The following is a 15,336-nucleotide window of genomic DNA, read 5'->3' as shown; positions in this document are numbered from 1 at the left end:
CTGTGCGTATGGACAATTTCTAGGATCTTTAATTTCAGCTCATGAAACATGGGACCAACACTTTACATGTTGCATTTACATTTTTGTTGAATACATACATACATACATACATACATACATACATACATACATACATACATACATACATACATACATACATACATACATACATACAATACATACATACATACTACATAACATACATAACATACATCATACATACTACATACATACATACATACATGACCATACATACAGACATACCATACATACATACATACATACATACTAATACATACATACAGTACATACATACATACATACATACATACATACCATACATACATACATACATACATACATACATACCATACATAGCATACTACATCATACTACATTACATACATACATACATACTACATACATAAACCGATACATACATACATACATACATCATACATACATACATACATACATACATACATACATACATACATAAATACATACATATCATACATACATACATACCGCATTACATACATACATACACATACCATACATACATACATATCATACATACATACATACATACATACATACATACATACATACATTACATACATACATACATACATACATACATACTACATACTAGTACATACATACATACATACATTACATACATACATACATACATACATACATACATACATACATACATACATACATACATACATACATACATACATACATACATACATACATACATACATACATACATACATACATACATACATACATACATACATACATACATACATACATACATACATACATACATACATACATACATACATACATACATACATACATACATACATACATACATACATACATACATACATACATACATACATACATACATACATACATACATACATACATACATACATACATACATACATACATACATACATACATACATACATACATACATACATACATACATACATACATACATACTACATACATACATACATACATACATACATACATACATACATACATACATACATACATACATACATACATACATACATACATACATACATACATACATACATACATACATACATACATACATACATACATACATACATACATACATACATACATACATACATACATACATACATACATACATACATACATACATACATACATACATACATACATACATACATACATACATACATACATACATACATACATACATACATACATACATACATACATACATACATACATACATACATACATACATACATACACACACACACACACATACATACATACATACATACATACATACATACAAACAAAAATGGTCCTTTGAAGAATAATTGAATAATGAAGACAGTAGAAGGGGAAAAAAATGACAAAAGAATAACAGTTGCTCAAAATATATTGTGGAGGGCCCATTTGCTTTCAGCATAACTTCATGTTTAAACAGACGTATGCTGCAACCAAAGCTAATTACTACTCAAGAAATCATTCATGAAAATATATTAAATGTATTGAAGCCAGGAATATACTGTGGGGTCCCTTTATAAATACAAACTGTACATACAGAGAGATCCTCACATTCAAATCTTAACAAACCCTCAAGGAAATACTGATATAAAGCCTTTCTCAAGACTTGTGCGTTGAGAGAGAAGGTGTGTGTGTGCGTGCGTGTGTGCGCGTGTGCAGCAGAATAAACCAAGCTGGCTCAATTCCCCTGCTTTGGCCATGGGCCAGTGTGTTAGGGGCAGCCTGCTGGTCAGAAGCCCTCACTGCTATCGTCAGTTTGTGGAGGGGCAAGAGGGGAGGTGGGGGAGAGAGGGGGTCACTGTACCGCACACATGGAGCTGCGCGGGGGGTTGACTGTCCTCGCCACAGGTTCTTGACTGTAGTTCACGATGTCGGCCTTCACCACACGCTATGGAAACACACAGACATAAAGAAAGACATAAACAGAGGCTAAATATGAGAAAGCTGCCACCACACAAGAAAATCCATCTAATTTAAAATGGCAATGTGTCACTTTTTGGGCGACCTGATAAATTTCACATAGAAATGTTGATCTATGATCTATCACTCTACTTGAAAGCAAGTCTAAGAAGCGGTATATCAGTTCTATGTGCGCTATTTCTATGCTTCCATTCCTAAAATGAGTTTTCGTGTCTTTTACTTTCGGTTTTGTACACCAGCTTCAAATAGCTGAAACAATACTTTGGGTTATAGAAAATATATTTCACAGCGGATTAGAAGGTATAATGATTCTCTACACTATACCATCTTATTTTGTCACAAACTGAAATTAGGTAAACTATTAGAATTTTAGCAACCAGGAAATGGAGGAGCGATTTCTGCATCGTGCAACTTTAAACACAAATTTTATTAAATGTACCTAATTGATACTACAAAATATTTGCAATTTGTTCCTGCATAGTCCAGAAATCTATGGATCACAAAGCAGGCCCCAGGTCTTCCTTCCCAGGCCCCAGACCATACTTATATAATTCAAATACCTTTCATTTGTCACATTCAGAAAAACATGTAAACTGAAGTATACAAGTTAATGGATGAATGTTGTGGTAAAAATAACATATGGAGAATCTGCTCTAGTCTCTTTGCAGATGCAGCCAGCTCAACGCCAATCACAAGCGTAGAAACAGGTCAAACAAAGGTCAGTCTGACACAAACTCTGTCCGGGGACCAAGCCCACTTCTCTGGATAATACTGATGCAGCCCACTGAAATAGTCGGGAATTCCTGGCAACATCTTCTATACCAGTGTCATTTCAGGGGTTTCTCTCTTAATGATGCGACATAAAATATGTTACTCCAACAAAATGTTTGTGCCAAACTACTGTAGGACCAGTCTAAACCAACCAAAGATTTTCTCTGTTAATAATCAAACTAACTAATCACTCAATTAAAGTGGAACTGACAGCGTTAACTACTTTGCAGATATGAAAACAGACAATCATAATATCAAACCTTTATAAGAGGTATTAAACATAGGTTGTGTTTGTCTAAAAATGACATGCTGCAGAGTAAGGCATTGTTGGCAGAATAGATGGATGCAGTTCAGTACGTGATAAATATATCTAATTCACCAATACTTTTCTTGGTAGACCAAAACTTGCTATCAGGTTGTAAATCACAGCTGGCCTGGTACATGTGTTGCTGCCTCCAGCCCTTTGGGATGCAATGTTTCAGTTTCAATGACTCAATGTTTTAGACAATAACGGAAGAATGTAACTAAGTCAATACAATCAAACTAGCACGGGCAATGACCACAAGTCAGCCATAATGTGTCTAATAGGCAAACGTATCCATTTATGGAGCTATTTACTTAGCTAGCTAAAATGCCTTAAAGGCGTTTGTGAAAAGTCTATAGCAATATAGAGTGGGAAAGTGGCCGCGCATTTGGACAATTTATAGACACTGCAGTAAATAAAAACCGAATAAAAACATGTCATTCTTATCCAGGACTGGACTCTACACAGACCAGTGTGCCCTAGCCATTCAGAGATACAGTATTCTCAAACACATTCTTTGAAAGTACGAAAACGTGAAAATTACCATATCTAAGTGCTCGCTTCTCCATACACCTGGGGGTGTATATAAACAGATTTGAATAAGATTTCATGTTGTTAAAACGCTGTCAGTTCCACTTTAATTCACACAATTAAAATACAACAACAACCTCTACCACAACCACTTCGTAAGGGGTCTTGCGGTTTCATACCAGGCACTAATATTTACAGTATATTTCAGGAGAAAAATATATCTGTGTGCGACTGTGTGTTGACATACTTCCAACTACTGAACCGAACAGATTTTGCTCTGATTGGTCTCCTGTCTAACGGGGACTTCGTCCTGATGGTAGTCCACCAGCTCAGCTTTCACGATCCTCTGTGCAGCACACACCAATGGAGAGATGGAAGGAGACAAAACCAGGGGAAGTAGAAGAGGAAAAGAAAGCGAGAGAGAAAGTGAAAGAGAGAAAGAGAAAGAAGAATTAAGGAGAAAGACAAAGAGAGAGAGAAAGAGAAAGAAGGAGAAAGAAAGCGAGAAAGAAAAAGAAAGAAAAGAGGAGAAAGGAGAGAGGACAGGAAGGAAAACAAAGATGCAGGGTCATGGAGGTAACAGTGAGAAAAATGAAAAAGAAACTTGAGAAATAGATTGAACAGGAGAATAAACAAATGAGAAGCACCGGGGTTTACGCAGGAAAATGTCCATGACCAAAATACATGCGTGAAACATGGTCATTTACAAACGAAGAACACTCAGAAAAATATATATATAATCTGTGTGCGACTGTAATACTCCCAGGCAGATATGAATTGTGTGTGTGTCAAATATTGGTTTATCCATTCAATAAAGATTTGGGAGTATTGTAGCGAATGAGACTTTTAAAAAAACTCTTTAAGTTTAAGCCGTTAGTCTGCCCAAATGTATGTGTGCGTCCTCGGCTCCTCTTCTACTAACATTTTACCAGGTGAAGTTTTAAAATCAACCGTTACATCTTCAATGAGGAAAGGTATAGCTAGCACCTTTCCCTATTCTTGACGTCTCTGAGTGAAAGTGATCTTACAGCTAACCCTGTCAGAAATCCAACTGAGCTCATCTGGGCTTGTATTCAAAAAACGTTTCAGAATAGGAGTGCTGATCTAGGATCAGTTCCCTCCCGTCCAATTCATTATGATCCAAAAGGCAAAACCCAAGACGCTTCATGCATACGGGCCCTGGACATTGAGTAACAGTAACAGGGCAGGTTCTGAATTTAGTTCAAACTCAGAACTCAGACCTGGATTGGGGAGCCAGCAAAGACCAGACATCGTGGTTAAAACCCAGGCCCTGGTTGGTTGGTTGATTAACGAGCTGCCGACGCCTGGTGTCGGACCCTGTGAGTAATCAGCGGCCCCAGTATCTGATCGTCCAGGCAGGGGGCAATGACCGAGTAGGCTCCCAGGGCAATGAGATCTTGCCAGGGGCCCTGACCCCCATGTACAGCTCTCTAAACCCGACAGCTGATAATGAGGATTTTCTTGCCCCCCTACAAGACCCTAGAGCTGCCCCCTGGCCTCCATCCCCAAATGCCTACAACTCACAACATAATTCCAACCATTGTTAACACTACACATCACAAGGTAGAAAAACAGACTGTTTTTTGGCAGACAATTCAAAAACATTTATTCATTCTACTTCTTATTTCTTTCTCCAGTGAATATTGAGGCCTTCAACTATTGTAACCTCAGTCTTACCCCAAACCGAACCCATTCTCTATCGAAGATGAAGATGCACCACTGATGTGGGATAGTCTTCACTCCACCTGTGTTACAGTTGAAGTCGGAAGTTTACATACACCTCAGCCAAATATATTTAAACTCAGTTTTTCACAATTCCTGACATTTAATCCTAGTAAAAATTCCCTGTTTTAGGTCAGTTAGGATCACCACTTTATTTTAAGAATGTGAAATGTCATAATAATTGTAGAGAGAATGATTTTTCCTTCTTCCTTGCCTTTCAGGTTATGTCGATATAAGAGTCGTTTTACTGTGGATATAGATACTTTTGTACACGTTTCCTCCAGCATCTTCACAAGGTCCTTTGCTGTTGTTCTGGGATTGATTTGCACTTTTCGCACCAAAGAACGTTCATCTCTAGGAGACAGAACGCGTCTCCTTCCTGAGTGGGATGACAGCTGCGTGGTCTCATGGTGTTTATACTTGCATACTATTGTTTGTACAGATGAACGTGGTACCTTCAGGCATCTGGAAATTGCTCCCAAGGATGAACCAGACTTTTGGAGGTCTACTTTTTTTTTCTGAGGTCTTGGCTGATTTATTTTGATTTTCCCATGATGTCAAGCAAAGAGGCACTGAGTTTGAAGGTAGGCCTTGAAATACATCCACAGGTACACCTCCAATTGACTCAAATGATGCCAATTAGCCTACCAGAAGCTTCTAAAACCATGACATCATTATCAGGAATTTTCCAAGCTGTTTAAAGGCACAGTCAACTTAGTGTATGTAAACTTCTGACCCACTGGAATTATGATACAGTGATTTATAAGTGAAATAATCTGTCTGTAAACAATTGTTGGAAAAGTTACTTGTGTCATGCACAAAGTAGATGTCCTAACCGACTTGCCAAAACTATAGTTTGTTGACAAGAAATTTGTGGAGTGGTTGAAAAAAGGAGTTAATGACTCCAACCTAAGTGTATGTAAACTTCCGACTTCAACTCCATCTAGAAAAATAGTCTCCAGAGAACATGTCTGGAGCGAGACATGGACATCATAGATTATGTTTCTGTGACAGGCATCTTGACTGACAGATCAGACCACTCATCCAGCTTGTTTAGCCTGGATTAAAGCACTTGGGTTTATTGAGGCAGCTTTCATGGGAGGTGACGGAGGGGAGTGGAGATGGACACATTCATTAGCCTCGGTCTGTTGACAGCAGAAGGGGCAGAAGTGCGTTTGAGAGTCACCTCCTAGCCTTCGCTCCCTTGGTGCTCTCCCTTCTCTGGGGGGGTCCTGACCTCCCCATAGAATCAGCCTCATCACTCTCTAGCCAGCGCGGCACCAGCCAGTCATATCACAGCCAGGATTAATGCCTCTGGGGGAGATGCCCTGCCTTAATCCCACCGCTGCCACCAGTGACAAGGCCACCTGGTCTGGCTGGTTCATCGAGGCCGAGCTAGGAGGCCCCGTTCAGCCCACATCGGCGGGAGATAAACACAATAAATCAGAAGATGCAGCCAAACCTTCCAACCTCTTGACCTCTCGCTTCACGCACCATTGGGCTCTAACATCAACAACATGGCTGTATTTACAGATGGACAGTGTCAGTCACAGGTACAGCATCACAGGAGTAACAAGAGTCCTCTACCGGGTGCGGTGAACTCGTGACCTGGCGCACTCTGTTTGACCTTGTGTACATGCGTGTGGTTAGAAGAAACCGTCCCCCCAAAAAATGGCGACATGACTCGAGGAGCTGCTATATAATTCTCTCTGGGAAACGCAAGAGAAAGGCCTAATGAAGACTCACCTGGGACTGCTCAATCTCTGCTTTGTTGAGCTTCACCCCCAGAATCTCTGCAGCCACTCTCTGGAATGCCAGGAACACCTGAAGGGAAGGCAGGGTGGCAAAAGGAAAGAGCGATGAGCAGAAACACAGAATATGCTCGCAATGTGAGCAACTAAACAAATATTGTGCCGCATCAATTTTGCTTAGTCATCATCACAGCAAAGTATTTCAGTGGTCATTTTTTTGTTGTTGTTGGTGTGTGTGCGCGCGTCACTTTTGATGTAATTTACTGGGTAAACTGACTCACTGAGTCTCCGGTCTTGGCTGATACGAACTGACTGATGAGGCTGTTGTCTTGGCAGAAGCGCTGGTGTTTGTCAGCCTTCACTGTCCTCATGTGCTCCAGGTCAACTGTGGACGAAATGCAGAGAAATATGTCAGCAAATTACACCGATAGCAAGATTGACTTCACACAGGGTTACACAGTACACAGACAGAGCGAACCTCATATCTGGACTTGCAAAGAAATGAGGTTTACACCAGCTCAAGATACACTCAGGGTCTGCCTGACATAGATAATTGGCAACATCATTTAATTGTTGTGTCATGTTCAGTTAAAGCACCTTTTTGTAAAGTAATTTTTCTCCTTTTCGGGGGAAACTAGGGTTGCAACTAGGGTTGCAGAGGGAGGGTATATTCCTGGAAACTTAATAATTTTACCAGTAAACTATCAGTTTGTTGGCATCTTTCAAGGATTTGATGTAATTTATCACATCTAGTGGCCCCTTTGGCTACTTCAGATTGTCACAGGTGTCTGTTATTACCTCTGGCTGTCTGTGTGGCCTTATCACATACAATGCAGTCGGAAAGTTTTCAGACACTTTTTCCACATTGAGAGTTTCAGCCTTATTCTAAAATGTATTAAATTGTCGTCCCCCCCCCCCCCCCCTCCCCTCATCAATCGACACACAATAGCCCATAATTACAAAGCAAAATCTGGTTTTTAGAAAATCTGGCACACAACACAGTTGAAGTCGGAAGTTTACATACAGCTTAGCCAAATACATTTAAACTCAGTTTTTCACAATTCCTGACATTTAATCCTAGTAAAACTTCCCTGTCTTAGGTCAGTTAGGATCACCACTTTATTTTAAGAATGTGAAATATAAGAATAATAGTAGAGAGTGTGATTTACTTCAGATTTGAATTCTTTCATCACATTCCCAGTGGGTCAGAAGTTTACATACACTCAATTAGTATTTGGTAGCATTGCCATTAAACTGTTTAACTTGGGTCAAACATTTCGGGTGGCCTTCCACAAGCTTCCCATAATAAGTTGGGTGAATTTTGGCCCATTCCTCCTGACAGAGCTGGTGTAACTGAGTCCGGTTTGTAGGCCTCCTTGCTCGCACACGCGCTTTCAGATCTGCTCACAAATATTCTATGGGATTTAGGTCAGGGCTTTGTGATGGCCACTCCAATACCTTGACTTTGTTGCCCTTAAGGCATTTTGCAAGCAACTTTGGAATTATGCTTGCGGTCATTGTCCATTTGGGCAACCAAGCTTTAACTTCCTGACTGATGTCTTGAGATGTTGCTTCAATATATCCACATCATTTTCCTCCCTCATGATGCCATTGATTTTGTGAAGTCTGAAGTATTCAGACCCTTTACTCAGCACTTTGTTGAAGCACCTTTGACAGCGATTACAGCCTCGAGTCTTCTTGGGTATGACGCTACAAGCTTGGGGAGTGTTGTATTTGGGGAGTTTCTCCCATTCTTCTCTACAGATCCTCTCAAGCTCTGTCATATTGGATGGGGAGCGTTGCTGCACAGCTATTTTCAGGTCTCTCTAGAGATGTTCGATCAGGTTCAAGTCCGGGCTCTGGCTGGGCCACTTAAGGACATTCAGAGACTTGTCCCAAAGCCACTCCTGCATTGTCTTGGCTGTGTGCTTAGGGTCGTTGTCTTGTTGGAAGGCCAAAGAGTTCAATCTATGTTTTATCAGACCACAGAATCTTATTTCTTATGGTCAGAGTCCTTTAGGTGCCTTTTGGCAAACCCTAAGAGGGCTTCCGTCTGGCCATTCTATCATAAATGCCTGATTGGTAGAGTCCTTCAGAAATGGTTGTCCTTCTGGAAGGTTCTCCCATCTCCACAGATTAACTCTGGAGCTCTGTCAGAGTGACCATAGGGTTCTTGGTCACCTGCCTGACCAAGGCCCTTCTCCCCCGATTTCTCAGTTCGGAACTTCCTAGTGCTGGACGTTCGGCCAAACTACTTCAATTTAAGTATCTTGGAGGCCACTGTGTTCTTGGGGACCTTCAATTCTGCAGAAGTGTTTATGTACCCTTCCCCAGATCTGTGCCTCGACACAATCCTGTCTCGGAGCTCCACGGACAATTCCTTCGACCTCAACCTCACCTGTTGTTTTCGCTTCGTCATTATGGGGTATTGTGTGTAGATTGAGGAAAATGTTTTATTTAATCCATATTAGAATAAAGCTGTAAAGTAACAAACTGTGGAAAAAGTGTAGGTCTGAATACTTCCCGAATGCCTGTATAGGAGATCATTAAATAAAATGATTTTATTATGAAAACATCATTATTAAACCATAAACTTTGTGAATACCATTGTTTCATCATTAAATATCCTTCATATTTTTTATACACACTTTTATTGATTTACTAGAACTATGTGTCAATATGTATTTGTTGTCAATAATTTGGCATCAAACTGGTGGCAGTTGTGAAAAAAGTAAATAGTTGGAAAAGTTGCAGAGCATTGAAAATAATGCCATTGTTGATTATGTACTTTTTCAAATTAATTAGGCTATTTTCTCTTTAATCATGATCCATCTAGTAGAAACTCATGGACAGATATAAAACAAATGAATACTATATATATATAAAGTTATTTAAGTAGAAATTACCAAAGTTATGATGGTTTGCCATAGATTCTGTTAATTAGCTAAATTGCTGAAGTTTCAGGTAACTTTGGTAAATTACCAGTAGCTTTGCAACCCTAATTCAGAGTCCCAAGGCCTCCATTTCCAGGTGCGATTTATGCGCAGTGTCACACATTCCATAACATAGGCATAGTAGAGTTGACCCCTGAAGCACATTTAGCTCTACATGGACCAAGTCAAAAGAGCCCAGCTCTACCCAGAAGTATGGGTGTCTGTTGAGAAAAAGCTGAATTAGAAATCAGGCCTTTAAAAGGTGCACACAACGGGCCTAAAAACTAGGTCTGTCAACACCACGATGATTTACAGAATGGGTACAATGCTAGTGCTTTCCTTTCTAGCCATTGTGCCTGTGTCTCTGTGCATTCAACTCTGGTGCAGTGATACCAGGCGTTTCACTTCTCCCCTTCCCCAATACAGGGTCACACCTGAGTCACAAGGGAAGGTCATCTGGGGGGTCTTGCTGCTGAAAGCAATAGCTTCCCACTTTGTTACTGGATTTGTGTGACGAGATGGCCACGCCCGGTATCTGGTGCAGACGTGTCTATGGGAGACGGAGGAGGTAGTAGGCGACTGTATGGATTTGAATTTCTCTTGTCCCTCCGAGTTTTGCTCTTTGTGTGAAGCGTCATTCAAGCGGTCAGTGTTTCCTCTTGTTCTCATGCCCCTTGGTTTCGGGGTGTGTGTGTGTGAGCGAGAGTATGTGTGTGTACATGCATGTGTGTGTTCTGAAGAGCAATGTAAACAGTGCCCTCCAGTATTATTAATAACATAGTAAGTCATAGTGACCCAAATATAAAAAGGCCAGTCACCATCCATAGACATTTCCAAGAGAAAGGCACATTTTTAGACTGTGTTTTGTGATTTTTGTTGTTGTCATGTGAATCATTCTAAGAATATTGGCACCACATAACTGGGAAAAAGCTATTGTATGTGTCATGACATAGGAGTCTGGAACTTACACAAACCTTTTTAGTCCCCCTGGACAGACACACACACACAGGTTGACGCATCTCTCCGCACGCATGGCTGTCTTCTAGGCGTCAGCACGTTATTAATTAGCGTGACTAGAGGGAACGTACCCCGCATGCTACCAGAAGTAAATCTGTCAGAGTCAGATTAGCCAACATTAACACACTGGGAACGTGGAGTGGCAGGACACTAAGTAAACTTGACGATGGGGAGAAGTGAAGATAAAGCAATTAAAATAAGGTTTCTCTGTGCTGTCATGACAGGCCATACAAAGACAAACAACCTTTGTTGTCTTCTATCATTGCATAGTCATATAGGTGACAGTTTAAAACACACCTGGACCTATTGTGGATGCAAAGAAAAAAGACGTGCAAATAATGAACTTAAAATATATCCCTAGAAATACTAGATACACATTGTTTGATGAGTTGCAAGAAAAATACTGAATATTTGGTAAGACATTGTGTGTAAAGGACCAGGCCCAATTCTGTCAGCCAAAATGGCCTACCAAAATGCAATTCATTACACAAAGCAATAGACTAAATGTTCATTTCGAAAAACCTGCTCCATAATTACAAAAGACTAACTTATAGAATTTGTGAGCCAATCTTAAGACATGGGAGAGTAGGCATGTGTTATTTTGCTCTTGCAGTCGCTGGGAGAGTTAGCCTAAGTTATTACGTTCCCTCACACAGGAATACCAGAGAAACAATATACTCACCAAGAGACTCAAAGTGCCTCGCGAATGAAAATAAACATGGGCCACGTATACATTTGGGTAAAAAAAACTTGACCATTACTTACAAGTTCCTACATGCCAAGATAGAAGACTTAATAATGTTCTGTAAATTAATTTTAAAAAATACAATAAAACAATACTGCATATAATAATATAGGAATGCAATGACTGATGATGACTGATGTTGGCATGAATGTTGCATGAATTATATTTTTTGTTAGACTTCATAGCCAGAAATAATACATATTTTCATTCTTGCAAGGACTGCTAATGACAACCACAAATACTGTTTAAATTGCAACAAAACAAAAGTACAATCTGTCCAAAACAGATTCTAGCTACAGTGCCCTCGGAAAGTATTCAGATCCCTTGATTTATTTCCACTTTGTTACGTTACAACCATATCCTAAAATTGATTAAATTAAATCCTCAGCAATCTACACACAATACCTCATAATGACAAAGAGAAAACTGGTTTTTAGAAATGTTAGCAAAGGGTTTTTATAACTTTGCTAAGAGACTTGAAATTGAGCTCAGATGCATCTGGTTTCCACTGATCGTCCTTGAGATGTTTCTACAACTTGATTGGAGTCCACCTGTGGTAAATTCTATTGATTGGACATGATTTGGAAAGGCACACACCTGTCTATATAAGGTACCACAGTTGACAGTGCAGGTCAGAGCAAAAAAACTCTTTGGCCTGAATGCCAAGCGTCATGTCTGGAGGAAACCTGGCACCAACATTACAGTGAAGCATGGTGGTGGCAGAATCATGCTGTGGGGATGTTTTTTAGCGACAGAGCCTCGGAGACTAGTCAGGATCAAGGCAAACATGAACGGAGCAAAGTACAACAAGATCATTGATGAAAACCGGCTCCAGAGCACTCAGGACCTCAGACTGGGGCAAAGGTTCCCCTTCCAACAAGACAACGACCCTAAGCACACAGCCAAAACAATGCAGGAGTGGCTTCGGGAGCTCTTAGATACCGGAAAACATTTTCTTTTTTAACCAGGTAGGTTAAGTTCTCATTTACAACTAACTGCAACCTGGCCAAGATAAAGCAAAGCAGTGCGACAAGAACAGAGAACAACAGTCAATAACACAAAAAAAATCTGTATACAGTGTGTGCAAATGAAGTAAGGAGGTAAGTCAATAAATAGGCCAATAGTGGCGAAGTACAAATACAATTCAGCAATTTACACTGGAGTGATATGTGCAGATGAGGATGTGCAAGTAGAAATACTGGTATGCAAAAGAGCAGAAAAACTCAAACGAATATGGGGATGAGGTAGGTAGTTGGTTGGATGGGCTATTTACAGATGGGCTCTGTGCAGCTGCAGCGGTCGGTAAGCTGCTCTGACAGCTGACGCTTAAAGTTAGTTAGGGAGACCTAAGTCTCCAACTTCAGTGATTTTTGCAATTCCTTCAAGTCATTGGCAGCAGAGAACTGGAAGGAAAGGGGGTCAAATGAGTTGTTGGCTTTGGGGATGACCAGTGAGATATACCTGCTGGAGCACGTGCTATGGGTGGGTGTTGCGATGGTGACCAGTGAGTTGAGATAAGGTGGAGCTTTACCTAGCAAAGACTTATATGGCCTGGAGCCAGTGGGTTTGGCGATGAATATTTTTTTATTTATTTCACCTTTATTTAACCAGGTAGGCTAGTTGAGAACAAGTTCTCATTTGCAACTGCGACCTGGCCAAGATAAAGCATAGCAGTGTGAGCATACAACAAAGAGTTACACATGGAGTAAACAATTAACAAGTCAATAACACAGTAGAAAACAAAGGGGGGGTCTATATACAATGTGTGCAAAAGGCATGAGGAGGTAGGCAAATAATTACAATTTTGCAGATTAACACTGGAGTGATAAAAGATCAGATGGTCATGTACAGGTAGAGATATTGGTGTGCAGAAGAGCAGAAAAGTAAATAAATAAAAACAGTATGGGGATGAGGTAGGTGAAAAGGGTGGGCTATTTACCAATAGACTATGTACAGCTGCAGCGATCGGTTAGCTGCTCAGATAGCTGATGTTTGAAGTTGGTGAGGGAGATAAAAGTCTCCAACTTCAGCGATTTTTGCAATTCGTTCCAGTCACAGGCAGCAGAGTACTGGAACGAAAGGCGGCCAAATGAGGTGTTGGCTTTAGGGATGATCAGTGAGATACACCTGCTGGAGCGCGTGCTACGGATGGGTGTTGCCATCGTGACCAGTGAGCTGAGATAAGGCGGAGCTTTACCTAGCATAGACTTGTAGATGACCTGGAGCCAGTGGGTCTGGCGACGAATATGTAGCGAGGGCCAGCCGACTAGAGCATACAAGTCGCAGTGGTGGGTGGTATAAGGTGCTTTAGTGACAAAACGGATGGCACTGTGATAGACTGCATCCAGTTTGCTGAGTAGAGTGTTGGAAGCCATTTTGTAGATGACATCGCCGAAGTCGAGGATCGGTAGGATAGTCAGTTTTACTAGGGTAAGCTTGGCGGCTTGAGTGAAGGAGGCTTTGTTGCGGAATAGAAAGCCGACTCTTGATTTGATTTTCGATTGGAGATGTTTGATATGAGTCTGGAAGGAGAGTTTGCAGTCTAGCCAGACACCTAGATGTAGGTGTATGTAGCGAGGGCCAGCCAACGAGAGCATACAGGTTGCAGTGGTGGGTAGTATATGGGGCTTTGGTGCCAAAACGGATGGCACTGTGATAGACTGCATCCAGACTGCATCCAGTTTGCTGAGTAGAGTGTCGGAGGCTATTTTGTAAATGACATCACCGAAGTCGAGGATCGGTAGGATGGTCAGTTTTACGAGGAGAGCATGGCAGCATGAGTGAAGGATGCTTTGTTGCGAAATAGGAAGCAAATTCTAGATTTAACTTCGGATTGGAGATGTTTGATGTGAGTCTGGAAGGAGAGTTTACAGTCTAGCCAGACACCTAGGTATTTATAGTTGTCCACATATTCAAAGTCAGAACCGCCCGACTAGCATCACTACTCTGGATGGGCGGGTGCGGGCAGCGATCGGTTGAAGAGCATGCATTTCCTTTTACTAGCATTTAAGAGCAGTTGGAGGCCCCGGAAGGAGAGTTGTATGGCGTTGAAGCTCGTTTGGAGGTTAGTTAACACAGTGTCCAAAGAAGGGCCAGAAGATACAGAATGGTGTCGTCTGCGTAAAGGTGGATCAGTGAATCACCAGCAGCAAGAGCAACATCGTTGATGTATACAGAGAATAGAGTCGGCCCGAGAATTGAACCCTGTGCCAGAGGCTGCCAGAGGTCAGGACAACACGCCCTCCGATTTGACACACTGAACTCTGTCTGAGAAGTAGTTAGTGAACCAGGAGAGGCAGTCATTTGAGAAACCAAGGCTGTTGAGTCTGCCGATAAGAATACGGTGATTGACAGAGTCGAAAGTCTTGGCCAGGTCGATGAAGACGGCTGCACAGTACTGTCTTTTATCGTTGGCAGTTATGATATCGTTTAGGACCTAAATAAACGTAATTTAGTGCTAAATACGGCTGAATCTTGACTAGAACCAAAAAAAATGTATCATATTACTCCAGTGCTAGCCTCCCTACA

At 40.9% G+C, this 15,336-nt stretch overlaps 1 protein-coding gene across 2 annotated transcripts in view; it reads right to left on the bottom strand.

Annotated features, from left to right (window-relative positions):
* Window positions 1-1,447: 1,447 nt before the first annotated feature.
* LOC109893045 (ras-related protein Rab-28) overlaps window positions 1,448-15,336 on the bottom strand; it is a 39,742-nt gene continuing 25,853 nt past the window's right edge. The window contains exons 5-8 of one of the 2 annotated variants that reach the window (XM_020486046.2): window positions 7,395-7,498; window positions 7,109-7,186; window positions 3,867-3,965; window positions 1,448-1,981 (exon numbers count right to left, since the gene is read on the bottom strand). In XM_020486046.2, coding sequence (XP_020341635.1) covers window positions 3,873-3,965; window positions 7,109-7,186; window positions 7,395-7,498 — 275 coding nt within the window. In that variant the 3' untranslated portion in view covers window positions 1,448-1,981; window positions 3,867-3,872. The remainder of the gene's footprint in view (window positions 1,982-3,866; window positions 3,966-7,108; window positions 7,187-7,394; window positions 7,499-15,336) is intronic. The other variant, XM_020486045.2, reaches the window with a different exon arrangement.

This window comes from Oncorhynchus kisutch, linkage group LG6 (assembly GCF_002021735.2).
Source record: "Oncorhynchus kisutch isolate 150728-3 linkage group LG6, Okis_V2, whole genome shotgun sequence".
NCBI classification, from domain to species: domain Eukaryota; kingdom Metazoa; phylum Chordata; class Actinopteri; order Salmoniformes; family Salmonidae; genus Oncorhynchus; species Oncorhynchus kisutch.
The sequence above is the reverse complement of the archived record's forward strand: the minus strand, read 5'-3'. Positions and strand labels throughout refer to the sequence as shown.